The following is a 14971-nucleotide window of genomic DNA, read 5'->3' as shown; positions in this document are numbered from 1 at the left end:
TCAGAATTTTCACACCATTTACATAGTTTCTCTCTCAAATCTTAGTGCAATTCCAAGAGTGTCCGGAATAGCTGAGTAAAAAGTTACCAAATAATTTACTTTCACCCAAAAAAGAAGAAGATATTATCATCAATTAAGAAGAATATCACATATTTGTTTGAACAAATAAAAGGGTAGATATTAATTATTTTTGGATGACTTTTTTTAGCATATAACATATTCATTTTCAATTTTTTTTTAAATTTTTCTGGTATCGGATAGTTAGAAGAGTTTCTTTGTGGGAAAAAAAACTTACAATGCTTGCTCACTCAGGATAATTAGTAAAATAACATTGATCAAACATTTAAAAAAAATGATATTCTAATGTGTATTTCAAAACACTCAAATACATTTGGAGAGTAATTTTTAAAAACAAAGTTTGACTAAAATTATTCCCCCAAATATCTCTGCTCTAACAGTTGGATTGGTTGTATTACTCACTCTTATCCACGGCATGTGGACAAAGTTAAATTTTTTTTATCAGAACAAATTATGAAGATAGAACGCATATTAATCTTCAAATATATCAATTAACAAAGGTATATCATTTTCTTTTTGCATGATAGAATGCATTTCAATCCTTGTTTTCCTTAAATTTTGGCAATACTTCCACTCAATTTGCCACATTGAACAAGAAAATTAGGATATTTATTTCCTATGAGTTAACATTTTTTTTAGATTGTAAATATTATTTTTGAATATAAAATCTAAGTTATATTTTTATAAACATAAAATTTCAAGATAACATATATAAATGTTGTAACTAAATGTTGTAACGTATAAATCAAATTATTCTTTTGCCAAATTATACAAATTTAATAGTTAATATTATATTCATCGGCTTAGGTTTCTTTCAGATTTCAATAGTTATTAAGAGTGTGTTTGATTGGAAAAGCCAACAAAATAAAATTATTTTTTTAGAAAATGAATTTTTGAAAAATTATATTGTTAGATAAAAATACTGTTTTTTTAAAACTAATTCAAGTGTGTTTTTAAAAACCATAATTTATGGTTTTTAGGAATGTACTTCTGATTCTATTTAAAGATAAAAACAAAAATATTTGTTAACATTTATTTAAACATTAAAACTGCTCAAGTTTTTTTATTTGATAAAAGAACTTTTAAAAGTTGGACTTATAGCAGTTAATTTTGTTAAGAAATGATTTCGCAATAATATGAACAATGATTTTCCTTCTATAATGTGTTTGTTTAAATTTTGTAAAAGTTTGCAAAATATCGGTAGAAACCGATTAATCCATAATAAATGAGTGTAATATTGTTAGTGTAAAATATAATGATATTATTATTATTATTAAAACTTGTTGGTTGTCTTCATGTTAATATATGATTTTTAAGTACTCTGACATATATAACAAATATGGATATTAATGACACATTTGATTTTTTGAATAAAAATCAGTACAAAACATTGAAAATATGGTACTGATATATGACATTTGATTACCAATTATTTTATATCTGATATAAAATTTGAACAACTTTATCAATATCAACATTTGTAATATTTTTTTTATGATTAATATTATTCCCATTTGAATATAAATCAATTAATTATAAAAAATATTGTGTAAACATGTTGCGTGTGCTCAGTGCACTTGTCCTCTTGATGTTTGTATACATTTTTTCTTTGGACTTTTTGAGTTCGTGGACTTTGATGAAAAATGACCCATTTGATGTATTATATTTGTTATTTGTCTTTCATGTAAAACTAGCGACTGAGACACACGTGTTGCGTGTAACATAATATTAGATATTTGAAATATTGTTTAATCAATTTATAGAATGAATATTAGACATTTGAAATTTGATATAAATATTATGATTAATGTGTTCGTACACATTGTTGTGTATAACAAAAAATCTATTTCTCTATTAAACTTGATTTCAATAAAAAAACGTAATAATACTATGGTAGAAAAAAAGTTTCTTTGATAACAATACTAACCGTAAGTTTTTTTTTCAAATTGAAAAGTTTTCAAATGTGTTGGTACGGTTAGATCTTCTATTTTTGGAAAAGATTTCAGATGTATGATTGATGTGGTTGAAATTATTATACGTAAGTAAAAATGAAAAAAATTTGATGTCCTTCTCAGTTTTTTTTAATGCTCTTTTCAAAAAGGCTTTCTAAAAACGCTACACGCTTAATAATACAAACAGTATAGTATAGATATTAATAATCGACACAATCAGGGGAAAAACAAGGCAAGACTCGCCGGTTGAAGAAGGCAAGGCAAACAAGAAGTGGTACGGGTGTGTAACGTAGAGCGCAGAGTCTCTCTCTTGATTTCAGCGTTTTGGTGGTGAGAGAATGGAGGCGGTGGTGGTGGACGCTGGTTCTAAGCTGCTCAAAGCCGGTTTTGCTGTTCCGGATCATCCTCCTTCTATGGTAATCGTGGCTAATTCTTCTTATTTTTTAAATAAGAGATTTCTGCAGTTTTGAGAATTCTTCACGACCCCTGCAAATGTATTCGCTGTACATGTCGTATTTCTCTGTGTGGGTTTTAGTGTGAGGTGGGATGTGAGTGACAAAGATGAGGTTTCAATTCTAAGCCTTCCCGGCAAAAAATCGTATGGATGTTCAAAAATATTCCAATCGGGTAAACTTCGTGTGTGGGTTTTTGTTGTAACGCATATAATTTTTTCCATGTAGCGGATTTACAAGCGGCTCAAAATATATAGCCAACAGCCTTATGCTCGTTGCAGGTGAAACCAAAATAAAATTTTGTAACTTTATTTGCATTTTCAAGGCAATGCTCACAAGAATGGTTTTTTTAGCCAAAAGTTGCTGTGAAGACTGAAGAGCCACGATCTTCATGTCTGTTCACACGTTTGTGCTTTGATGCCTTGAATTCTCCGAGAACAGAATGTCATTGCGTTATAATTTTGCATAATGTCTTGCAGATTTATTTTTATGTACTGCGATTTATCTGTTTAGGGAGACGAAAAAGTTGTGTTTAACTAGACTTCTATGCTAGAAACCTCATGTCATGGGACAAAAACATATTGGTACATCTAGAAGTGTGTGTTCAGTAGAAACTTTATCTAGAGTGTACAATGAAGAATTTCAATGGCATAATAATCTTCAAGCATTAGTTGTCTGACAGGGGCACTTAGACTTGGTATATGTTTCATTTTACATAGACCACCAGCAATAAATTAATTCGTTTTCAAGGTTTTTTGGAGTCAATAACGTTGGTGAGTGCTGGATAACTTGCCTTTTGAGTTGAATTTTGATTTCTTTGGCTGCTATGCTTGATGGAAAAGAATATGGAGCATGATAGCTTAATAATGAAATAGGTATGCTAATCTAAATGAGTAAATATTTTCGTTTTGCCGAAGAAGGGTATATTTGGAATTTAGAAGTTTGGATGTAATAATTTAAAGTCGCATTTATGCCTATCTTTCCTCAATGAGAGTTTTAATGTAATTTATGTTAAATGTAAATTTCCCTTATTTCACATTGCTTTGACATGAGTAGTATCTTTGACCTTTTGCAAGCCGCTCCGACCGACCTTCCAAAAGTTCCATAAAATTGATGCTTTTGTTTTCAAATTTGTTCATCTGATAAAAGAGTGTTTAGTCGATTTGGTGCCCTATCTTTCTCTTGTCATCAAAATATCATCCTCTTGCCCCTGGATTCTCCCTTTGTGGATTCAAACAGAAATGGAGCAGCCAGCTGTGGTGGATGTCGGTTCTAAAGTTATCAAATTTAATCATGCTTTGCCGGAAATCGGCCCTATGGTAACCTCCTAGTTTTCTTCTTTTAGAAAAAGGGATCTGTAATTGTTGTTAATTTGTATTGGGAAGCTCTTGGGATGAAAGGGCCATGGTAAATGCATTCTGATTAGGGGTTTAAGATTTTGACGCCGAAATAGGGTTTTTAGGATGGGTTGAGTTTTGAGATTCTCAAGGGTCGTGGTTCTATTAGAATGGAGATGCAGAAGAAGAATGCAAATTAAGGAACTAATGAGCATTTTTGGCATTGCCTAAAAAAGTACATATCTATTTTTTGTATCTCATTTAATAATCGATCTGGGGGATAACCTAACATAATTGCCACAAGATTGATGTAAAGGGAATTCTGTCAGTTCAGTCTCTTGACTTTACCTGGGTGGAATTATAGGAGAGAAGTCGTGCGATTTGATTGCCTTGATAAGACTGTTAAATTAGAAAATCCTCGAATTGTCACGAGTTGTTAATAACTTGATCCGTTATGTATCAATATTATCACGAGTTGTTGACGACGTGAACCTCAGTGTTTCAATTTCTCAGTCGTGTGACTCTTGCTATAAACTTGTTTTCCTTGTTCGTTTTCATTTCTAGATACTCGTTTAGGATATACATTTCAAAAAAATGTGTGTGATTTCTTTTTATGGTGCGAAAGATCACACCATTTTTGTTTAATGACTTCTTCTTTGTCAATAACACTATGCTTCTTGATATATGCTTTGATTGTCGAGGTTTTCTTTATTGTTTTCTTTTTTCCTCTGTCATTTTTAGCATATGTCGTATCGCAGGTAATCTCGACTCAAATGAAACAAGTACCTGAAGATGATTCCTCAGCAGATCCTTTCTTGTTTGATAACAAAACTGTTGATCCAGTTGTCCGAGGATTTGTCAACGACTGGGATGCAATGGAAGATCTATTAAAGCATGTGTTTTATACTGGGCTAGGGTGGGAGATGGGCAATGAAGGACAAGTTTTATTTACTGATCCACTTGCAACTCCTAAGGTTATGCAAAGTGTTTTGATATCATTCAAATATATGCTTCATCATTTGTTTTCTCATTTTATGACTGCTCAGTGCTCAAGAATCTTTTTTTTTTGGTGTCTTGTGTGTGTGTGTGTGTTTGTGTGTGCTGGTGACATGAGACGTGCTTGTATTTGAATTACAAAGTTCAATCAGGAGAATTTGTAAAGGTTGGTGCTGAAGATGGAAGAAGAAAATGTAATTGTGTTTATGCTTATAAGAGAAAGGCCTATTGTTTGCCACATATTACTTTTGAAATATCGATAGTGCTGGTGAGAGCTACCAAGATAGAGTTATGAATGGTTTTCCCAATGAGCTAATAGAAGTACTTTTCATGTTTTATTGACAAATAAATCTCCTTATGAGTTTGTTTGTAGGAAATAAGAGTTGAAGGTGTCACATAATTTCCTATGTATTGGTAGTGAAAAATTGATTTACATCAACCCTGCATGCTGAGATTGATGGGAAGAATTTTGGTAATGGATCATTTAGAGTACCAGGTGATGATCTGTGATTACTTTGTCTTTTGTTCATGGATTTTCACAATACTAATTACACTGTTTCCCTTCAGAAGTTTATGTTTTCACTCAAAAAAGCAAAACTAATTGGGCCCCAAAACTCTGGGAAATTTGAAAAAGGAAAGAGTGAGAAAAACGAAGATCTTGCAGATTTTGAATGACATCTTGAACTGTAGCGTCTGAATTTTGTTAAGGCTTGACACAAGTTGCTAAACTCAAATTGTGCTTTTAACCAGGAAGATACCCCTTTGTCATATTGGTGATGAAGCAGAGAACTTATTGCATGAATTCTTTTGTAATTTTTTTTTACTATTATATGATTAATAAAATTCTTTTTGGACAGGCCATTAGAGAACAATTGGTCCAAATGATGTTTGAGAATTTCAACATCTCAGGCTTTTATGCATCTGAGCAAGCAGTGCTATCACTATATGCTGTTGGACGTATCTCAGGTTGCACGGTGGATATTGGCCATGGCAAGACCGGTAAAGTTGTTGCTTTGTTTTTTTGGGTAACATAGATTCTTTGATTGATGGCAGAGTTGAAATTGGTTGTAGATTTCAGCTGTCACAAGTCACTATGTCCATTTGGTTTTGACACTGTCCTTTTTTCATACCTTTTGAACTTAAGCATAATGTCTTAAGCAAAAGGGGTTTGGTTTTATATCTAGGGTGTTCCACTCTACACCACACCTTTCAATTTCCAGTATGTTATAAGCTACAAAATTTTTAATGCGGTAGAATTTATGCCATGAAACAAGCTATAGAAGATGGCTATTTGGTAAAAAGTGCTTGTTGTTCTCTGAATCATCCCAAAGTTGTCTTCGAAGCTGCTGATGGCGGTTTTATTTCTATCACCGGCAGTTGTGTAAGCTGCTCATCCACATTTTCTCAAGTTCACCTTTTGCTTCATAATTTGAGTTGGCTCCATGATCTCCAAAATAAATACTTCTGTTGAGAACACATTACGAACAAAAAGGATTCCAATGAAAAACACATACTAGGTAATGGTTGGTACTGTTTTTGAGTGTTTTTGGAAGATGTTTCGAGAAACTATGTATTGAGACATTGTGTTGAAGAGTAATACATGTTTGGTTTTATTGTTGGGAGTATATATTTTTTACTACAGATATCATGTCATTAAAAATTTGTTGGTTTATTCATGTCATTAAAATTTTGAAATAAAATGTTTTGAGTTATAATATAATATAATAATAAAGTATGTTTGGTAATTCATGAGAAGAGTGATGAAGTAATGATTGTCCGGAAGATATAAAAGTAAGATAAAAAATATTTTCGGGAGATTGAAATGGACAATGTGATTTATGCTTTGTCTTGTTTTGGTGGAGAGAATGTTTTTTAAAAACAATACCAATAGACCAAACATTTCCGTTGTTTTTTTTTTAATCTTTTGCCTTCTTCCTTCAAACATTTACTTTCTCTTGCTTGCTTCTAGTGATTTGAGGCTCAGCTGACACAATGAACTTGGTCTCATGAAATCATATATTTCTCTAGATTTCTGTCTCGCTGGTATCTTTAAGCTGAATTTTTATTTTGCTGAGCCATTTTATTTAGTACTCTGCTGTAATCCCCTCAGACATCCATATTTTCAGATATTGCATCAGTAATTGAAGGTGCTGTTCAGCATATATCTTCAAGAAGATTTGAAATCGGAGGAATGGATTTAACTAATTTATTTGCTCAAGAGCTTGGGAAATCTAATCCACTTGTTAACCTTAGTATCTCTGAATGTGAAAAATTAAAGGAGCACTATGCATGCTGTGCTGAGGATGCTGCTTCTTATGATCAATTTCAGCATGACTGCCCTGAGGAGCAACATACTCTTCCTGATGGACAGGTCCATGCATCTATTTTTCTGTCTTGATGGTGAACTATGATTTCAAATCAAGGAATAACTGAATTTTGAGTTAATATGACCTTTTTAGATACCTTCTCTATTTTCAGCTCTAAAAAGATATGCCATATTTGTTTACCTCATGCATGTAAGCTATCATATCCAGTTCTTTTCCAAAATACAAAAAAGATCATAAGCAAGCATGACAAATACAAGAAACAATGAAGCACAAATGCTAGATGGTGGTGCTAGTGTTCATGTTTTAGAAAATGGTGTGCACTCTTGTGCATCCTCAGCGACTTTGCATGCTTGCATCCAGTCATTTCTTTGGGTTGGAATTTGAGTTCTCATTGGCACAAAAATCTTATGGGTTGATTTGCAACTGAGAGAGATTGATAAAACGGAGGCTAAGATGTTATTTTAAATGGCAATGTGGAAAGTTCATGCACCATAATTGCTTCTCTCTTCTTGTGCTCCAGGACTTTATTTTTTGTTCTGCAATAGCCAAAATATACTTTCCGTGTTTGATACAAATACATACATCAGAATGCTAATGCGGCTATTCATATGTTATGGTCCCAAGTTGTGGATCTCGTTATGAGTCGATTTATGGCCCGATCATGAAACATGATGCTTTAAATTTCAGGCTCGTTAAAGGCTTGATTTTTGGTTTTGAGCTCGTTGAGAGAGAATTTCATATCTCATATCATAAGATGGTGAATAATATTTCTTCTTCACCCTTTTTTATTAATTCAATCCTCCCATATATGAGAGAGATTCATACAAAAGATAAATTTATCCTAACCAAAATAAAGGATCATCATATCTTAACCAAAACTAAAAGATTACTATAACCTAACTCACAATCCTAAATATCATAACCATCTCATTTATACAAACTTAACTAGAATAAAAGATAATAATCAAATAAAAGATATCAAATCAGCTTAGATCCTCTTTTATTTGGATTTCCCATAGCAATTCTTCTTGGTTTGGGCCGAGAGCCCATGACAGTATGACATCATAAACTTGTTGAATAAGTAGATTCTAAGAAAGATGCATGTCTGTTTAACTTATACTCCACACAATTTGGTGTCCTCTGCCGACTTTGAGGACCTTAATGTTGAAAGAGTTTGCTTTGATTGGATGCCATTGCCTTGCTAATTGGACTGCTAATATACATGCTTAAGGGATTCTAAGTTTGATTTATATGCTGTTGCCAATGCCAATACCAATACTTGATGTTGAAGAGCTTTCTTGTGATTGGATGGCGCGATTTTGCCAAGTTCGAGATGATGCAGCATCGCCTGTATGAATGCACAGTCACCAACTTAAGTTGCTTCAATTTTATGGCTGACATTAGACACTAAATCAGCCATGAATAATTAACGCATAACAGGTCATTCTCGTGTTCATGAAATGTAAATCTTTATGTCGCTCTTTCAGGTGATAAAAATTGGAAGAGGAAGATATACTGTTGGTGAGGCCTTATTTCAACCATCCATTTTAAATTTAGAGGCACATGGAATAGTGGAGCAGCTTGTTAGATGTGTTTCGACGGTGTCATCCGAAAATCATCGTCAGCTACTAGAAAATACCGTGCTTTGCGGTGGAAGTACCTCGATGATTGGTGAGATTCTTAAAATATGTATCAGCTGAATGAGATGCATTGTTCACTATGATCTTTGTACGTTGTGACAATCGTGATGCTGGCAAAAAACATATAATTTTAATTGATGCCTTTTAATCCGAAAACTTCTGCAAACTACAAAATCTGTATGCTTTGCAAGAAGTATAAACAGTATAATGCCTTCCTCATTATCTTTGTTAGATCGAGCCGGAACTATACCCTTGCACTTATTATAAAAAGGTGAGCCAATAGTTTAAGCGCATTTAGAAAAGAAACAGAAAAAAAAATTAAAAAAAATAAAATATATATATATATGTTGCTTATTTGGAATTTGTTTTTTTGATTTCTTAATAGCATTTATGGTTGAAGTAATTCATGATAAGTATGCATGGTTCCAAGACATCTTAATACTAGTTCTGAGTTCTGGGTTTGGAAATTGGTTTTTGCCAAGTGACAATATTTGTTTATTTAAATAAGACAGCTTTGCCTGTATGCGGGTCGGTGGTTCGTGTGTTTAAGTTAATATTTTCAGTTGATTTTATGATAACTTGATGGACATAGCTGTTTTGATCCCTTGCTTTTATACGAGGATTTTTTGGTTTGACTGAGCAAACAGTTTGCCGTATTTAGCTGTGGCTGATGCCGTCGGTTGCTTCTTGTCGTAGGTTTCGAAGATAGGTTTCAGAAGGAAGCTGGCCTTTGCTCCTCTGCTATCCGTCCTTGTCTGGTGAAGGTAATTTAAATATAGTTGCCTTTTATTTACACTTCCTATCTTTCTTCATTCTCAATCCAATTTGAACAACAATACCATTTGAGTTTTAAAATATATTTCATGAATATCAACATAAATATGTTCTCTTGACAAGCCAAAGCAGTCCATGTTAAAGTTCTGGAAATAATCTTCTTGACGTGATATGTTTTAAGCAGTGTATGTTGCTCAAACTGGATGTAATTATTAAAAGAAGAAATTTCACCTCATTTTCGAAAATGGGTCGAGCACAAATAGCCTATAGCACCTGCTTATATGAAATTAATATCAGCCGTAAAACTCATTTTTAAAAACATTGTTTTAGGGTCTTTCAGATGTAAATCCATGTTTGCTACTCTTCAGTAGTCCTGTCGACAGAAACCTGAAAATGTGTGTAAGCCGATGAAATCAAGATGATGAAAACCGTATGATATTTGGGCTGGTTTTCCTACTCCACCTAATAATTTAAAAAATATGTAATCTTCAATTTTTTTATATAGTTTTTCTACATGATTTTCTTAGATATTTGTATATTTGAAAAACAAATAGCTTATAATTTAGCTATTGTCTTGGACACCTCTCTGTTATTTTGTCTAATAATGAATCATTCTTTGTTTATCAATGACATGTAGCCTCCAGAATATATGCCGGAAAATTTGTTGAGGTATTCGGCATGGGTGGGAGGAGCCATTCTTGCCAAAGTCGTGTTTCCTCAAAACCAACATGTAACCAAAGCAGATTACGATGAAAGCGGACCATCCATTGTTCATCGCAAATGCTTCTGAGAATCGAAATAACAAATTTAGATCAAACTCGACTTTTATTCTTTGCTTTGTTGTAAACTTGTAGTAATGACACCGTCTGTGATGTTCAACAGAGCTTCATAGGAAACTAACCAAATCTTTACTTGACATGCTGTGGTCACTATTGGCATCTTTTGAAATGGACGTTCTGCTGTTTATTTACTATGCAATCAGATGAGAGTAGGAGTATTTTATGTTTATTATTATTGATTTTATACATTTCAATTGCTTTTACGGTCTTACCTGAAATTTTTTGGGTCCAAGTTCAATTTTAAAAATTGGACGCCTCAAAAAATATGATCCATTCAATTTTTTTTAATTAATTAGAATTTTTCAAACTAAACTTGTATGCTTATAAAAGTCAAGCTTTAAAATACAAAAAACAAGCATATTCGTAAAACAAGAATAGACAATCTAAAATAAGTCTCCATACGAATAACGCAAACATAATTGCGTTATTCTTTTGAGAGAAATTCGCAATAGAAAGACGTGCGTGCTGGGAAGAGAAGTGAAGGACATGCAGGCGGGTGGAGGCGTGTGGTTTTGGTGAATGAATTTATCAAAATTTTTGAATATTGATTTGTTCAAATACACTTGGATCTTATCTTTTAATTAAAAAAAAAATTGATCAAAATTATTTTGCTAACTATCTTTATAGTTTATGACTGACGACCTACTTCGACAGTTGCGCGGCAGTGGTGCGACCGCGGTTAAAATAGCCAAAATAAAGGGTTTGAATTTTGGGGATCCGAGCGTTAGTGCACGAGTTTAAATGTGTAAATTGTGAGAGATGGAGAAGCACACGTATATATTCTAATTACATTAAGTCCTGGCCCGATATATTTTCATTTATAACTCTGATATTTTTCAATTCATATTTTTTAAAACATTCTAAAAATTTATCTCAGTAATTATTTTATTTTATCGTCTCAATAATTATTCTTAATCATGACCAAATACTAGGTGTAAGACCCAGATTTTCACATTCGAATATGCAATAATTATGGAATTTATCAAGTTTCTTGAAAATAATGTATTGGGATCGGTTTAGAGTTTGCAAAACTTCAGTTGTTCTTAACAATTTTTAGTCGGTTAATAAATATTTTTGGAAGAATAGCTTCACTGGACCACTGAAAATAATTAAATGCAGAAACAGTCTGATTTGATTAGTTATAAGGTATATATTCAAAGTAAACAACAGTTAACAAATAACAACTAGTTAATAGATAAGCAATAATATAAATTGCACAGAGTAAGCGAGATAGATAATTATGGATGTTTGGAGATATATACTCTTACGTCACTTTTTTTTTACTTAAGAAGGAATCCACTAAAAGATTTTGGTTTTACAACTTCTTGTTACTCACTCAAACTATGACTTATAATTGTCTAAGTTGAAATTATTAGTGATCACTTTACAAAATTTGGGTATTTAAGAATCATCGGTTCATCAGACAACAACACAAAAAACCAATGGTTAGCTTGAACTACTTGAGTTGGTATGGTAGCAAAAAACGATCTTTGAAAGATTTGATATGTTCTGGTATGTGTGTGGTAAGTGAGCATTTTGAAGTGTGGTCTCTTAAGTGTGCTCAGAAATCTTGAATGAATACAGATTTGAAAGATGTAAGCTTGTAATCATTATTCAACTCTTTATCTGTCTTTCTTTAAACTAGAGTCTGCATATTTATATTTGAAAAGCTCCAACAGTTGGAAATACTTTCAACGATCATCTGTACTGTTACGGATAGAATGGTATTGTCGCTTTTGGTTATCGTACATAACATTAAATGCTCATTTAATATTTCATTATTTTTACGACTTTAACTCCTAGCCTCTAAAAAAGCTGATAGACCATATATGGTTTAGGAAAATTTTTGTCATTCGGGAGTTGATATGATACTGTGCAATCATGCTGTAGTTGATCGGCTTGAGTTGCAGTATCCATTTCGATTTGCTCATATTTGACCAGTCATGTTGGACTATAACGGTTATGCTTGTGCATGGTCAGAAAATAGATGATCCACAACTTTAGTTTCTTGAGCGGTTAGACTTGATCTAGCGGTCAGAAAACATGTAATTACAAATAATAAGTGACTGGATCGTAAAATAACTCGATGTTGTTACTTTGTCAATCACCAAAACTTAAGATAATAGAAATATTTTAACCTATTGTGGTCTTTCCATATGAACCCGTCCTAATTTCGTTAATTTTCAAATAGAAACTTTATCGTAACTATCCAATCTCATCAAATCAAGCTTACAAAAGTAATAATCACATCTCCAAGTCCTACGAATTGACATTTCAAATCGTCTTCATCCTTGATAATCTTATGAAATATTATACGTATTCATCTCAATAATTACCTAACGAGATTATTTAGTGCACTCATGTATCCGGCCACTAAATCGACCTCAAGGGTAACGTCAAAAGCTTTCACAATAATAAATAATAAATACACATGCAGATATAATGTTAGAATTGAGAAAGAATAAAATAACATAATTTATATCAGAATCTATGTCATGTAGCAAATTGACCATAAAAAAACAAGAGGTGAATCACATGTGGCCACAGATCCTATACTACCCTTGTTTATTATTATTTATTTTTTTACAAAATACTAAATAATCCATTTCAATTAAATGTTAAAACAATATTAAAAAATAAAATTATTTTATATTTATAATTTAGAAAAATAAATATTTTTGGAAAAATAAAAAATAATAGTATCTTTAATTTGTTCAAGTAAATTTGATTAATAAAAAAAATTAGGTTTAGAACTTATAAAATTTGTAGAGGATATGGTGGTTTTTTAAGAAAACATACATAGATATTTTGGAGAAGTAAAATGTTAAAATAAGATATTTTTTAAAAAAAGTTGACCCTCGCTATTTTTTTAAAAAAAACAACTTATAAGCTGTCAAACAACTTATTTGTAGATAAAAAATTCAGAAATAGCTCTAATTTGTACAATAAGTCGTCTTTTGAACATGGAATGTCTCATGTCTTGGGTCTTCTTATTTCTAAAAATAGCATTCGACAATTAATATTTTGAGGCACTAATTATTTTTGTTCCCTTGAAGGATCGTTTGCTGAGCATCTTTCGGAGACTCATTTATTGTATCCGTTGCATCTTGAATTCGTTTCTTAGACTTTATGTCTCGACTTTTCGACTGCTTTTCTGAAACGTTTTATCTTTAATGCTCTGATGCAACGTCCATTATTGTCCTTGGATTGGACAATGGCTTTGTACCTTCACGTACAGCTGGATTCCACTGAAATAGTTTGTCTTCATCCATAATCGAAAGTTTCTGACTGATGCTTCAAACTGGTCAGCTGAACTGATCTTCAGTTGGGCTGGTGAAATCAGTTGACTCGTCAGTTGAACTGATTTCACTCTTGTTCAATTGAACTGATCAGCTGGGTTTCTTCATCAGTTGAACACTCCTTTGGCTAGCCAGGCTTCTGAGGTTCTCCTGCTGAACCACCTATCAACTGGACAATCAGGTGTTCTGCTCAATTGACGTAACAGTTAGACTGATTTAGTTTGTGCGATCAGTTGGGTCTTCAGTTTGCGATGTAAACAGCTCGTGAGTGATCCTAGATGCTGCACACTAAGGTAGATTATTAGTAACATAATTAACATGTTTTGTTATCATCAAAATCAAGATTACAAACTTGAAAAGCTCCAACAATCTCCCCCTTTTTGATGATTACAAAGACTTGAGCAGTTAAGCGCAATATATTCAGTTCAAGGGTTAGTATATTCAAACATCATTAAAAGCTCCCCCTTTATAACTGAATTTAAAAAAGTTAAAAAAAAAACTCCCCCTCCAAAACTGAATTGAAAAAACTTTTTAAGAGAGATAACCAGAATTAAGAAAATACTTTTCAGTTGATGAAAAAGAAAGAATTTTTCTCAACAACTGAATTTTAAAACTGATTGAAAATAATTTCAGTTTGAGAGTAAAAGGAAAAACTCCCCCTCAGAGACTGAATAAATACCCGTATTTGAAAGATATTTATTTAATCATTCATTCAGATATTATAATCATTCAAGCAATGTAGACAAGAAATCTGGAAATATCCATTCAGTCACAACGAAACACAGCTGAACAAACATGATGTTTATTTAAATAAATTTCCTTGTATTTACATCTGAGTACATACATCAATTGAACAAGAAAAATTACTACAACAGTAGCATATTTTAAACAACATCAGATATCAGTTGGTTTATGCGACAGAACTGGATATACCATCAACTGGTTGCTTGACTGCTTGAAATGTTGCATTGGTTGTGAGTTCAATTTGCTAGAGAAACGAGTTAAACTGCTTGAACTTGACTTCTTTGCAGGCTAAATGGTCGAGCAGACTCTGACTAGGCTCAACTGGAATACATCTGGTGATTTAATCAACCAACGTCCCAGCATGGATGAGTTTCGTCTGAAGAACAGCTGACCTGGTAGGCTTGCAACTGAAAACTTGTTCAACGAGCAATTTAGCTGTGCATCTTTGCAGATGATTCTCACTCCCCTGCAGGCTGATTAAAACCCCTAAGTAAAGAGTCTAAAGAAGTGGCTACAATATTAGTTGTAGAGCC

At 32.6% G+C, this 14971-nt stretch overlaps 1 protein-coding gene across 3 annotated transcripts; it reads left to right on the top strand.

The window, feature by feature from the left end:
- The first annotated feature begins 2226 nt into the window (after positions 1 to 2226).
- On the top strand, positions 2227 to 10526 carry LOC142547469 (actin-related protein 7-like). Of its 3 annotated transcripts, none has more exons than XM_075655788.1 (7): positions 2227 to 2446; positions 4578 to 4793; positions 5673 to 5814; positions 6942 to 7186; positions 8630 to 8813; positions 9479 to 9546; positions 10201 to 10526. In XM_075655788.1, exons 1-7 carry the CDS (start codon positions 2369 to 2371, stop codon positions 10222 to 10224), a joined length of 957 nt encoding a protein of 318 aa, XP_075511903.1. In that variant the 5' UTR covers positions 2227 to 2368; the 3' UTR covers positions 10225 to 10526. The 3 variants fall into 3 exon arrangements, with proteins under 3 accessions (XP_075511903.1, XP_075511901.1, XP_075511902.1); XM_075655786.1 differs by having other exon boundaries at positions 10194 to 10526; XM_075655787.1 differs by lacking the exon at positions 2227 to 2446 and adding an exon at positions 3481 to 3801 and having other exon boundaries at positions 10194 to 10526.
- The last annotated feature ends 4445 nt before the right edge of the window (positions 10527 to 14971 follow it).

This window comes from Primulina tabacum, chromosome 5 (assembly GCF_025594145.1).
Source record: "Primulina tabacum isolate GXHZ01 chromosome 5, ASM2559414v2, whole genome shotgun sequence".
Classification (NCBI taxonomy): Eukaryota; Viridiplantae; Streptophyta; class Magnoliopsida; order Lamiales; family Gesneriaceae; genus Primulina; species Primulina tabacum.
The sequence above is the reverse complement of the archived record's forward strand: the minus strand, read 5'-3'. Positions and strand labels throughout refer to the sequence as shown.

What these genes read in the sequence shown, in the direction of transcription:
- LOC142547469 (XM_075655786.1), top strand. Translation starts at nt 2,369, where the DNA reads ATGGAGGCGGTGGTGGTGGACGCTGGTTCTAAGCTGCTCAAAGCCGGT. An exon ending in CGGATCATCCTCCTTCTATG is followed by an intron (nt 2,447 to 4,577) that starts GTAATCGTGGCT and finishes GTCGTATCGCAG; the next exon opens with GTAATCTCGACTCAAATGAA. An exon ending in TATTGGCCATGGCAAGACCG is followed by an intron (nt 5,815 to 6,941) that starts GTAAAGTTGTTG and finishes CCATATTTTCAG; the next exon opens with ATATTGCATCAGTAATTGAA.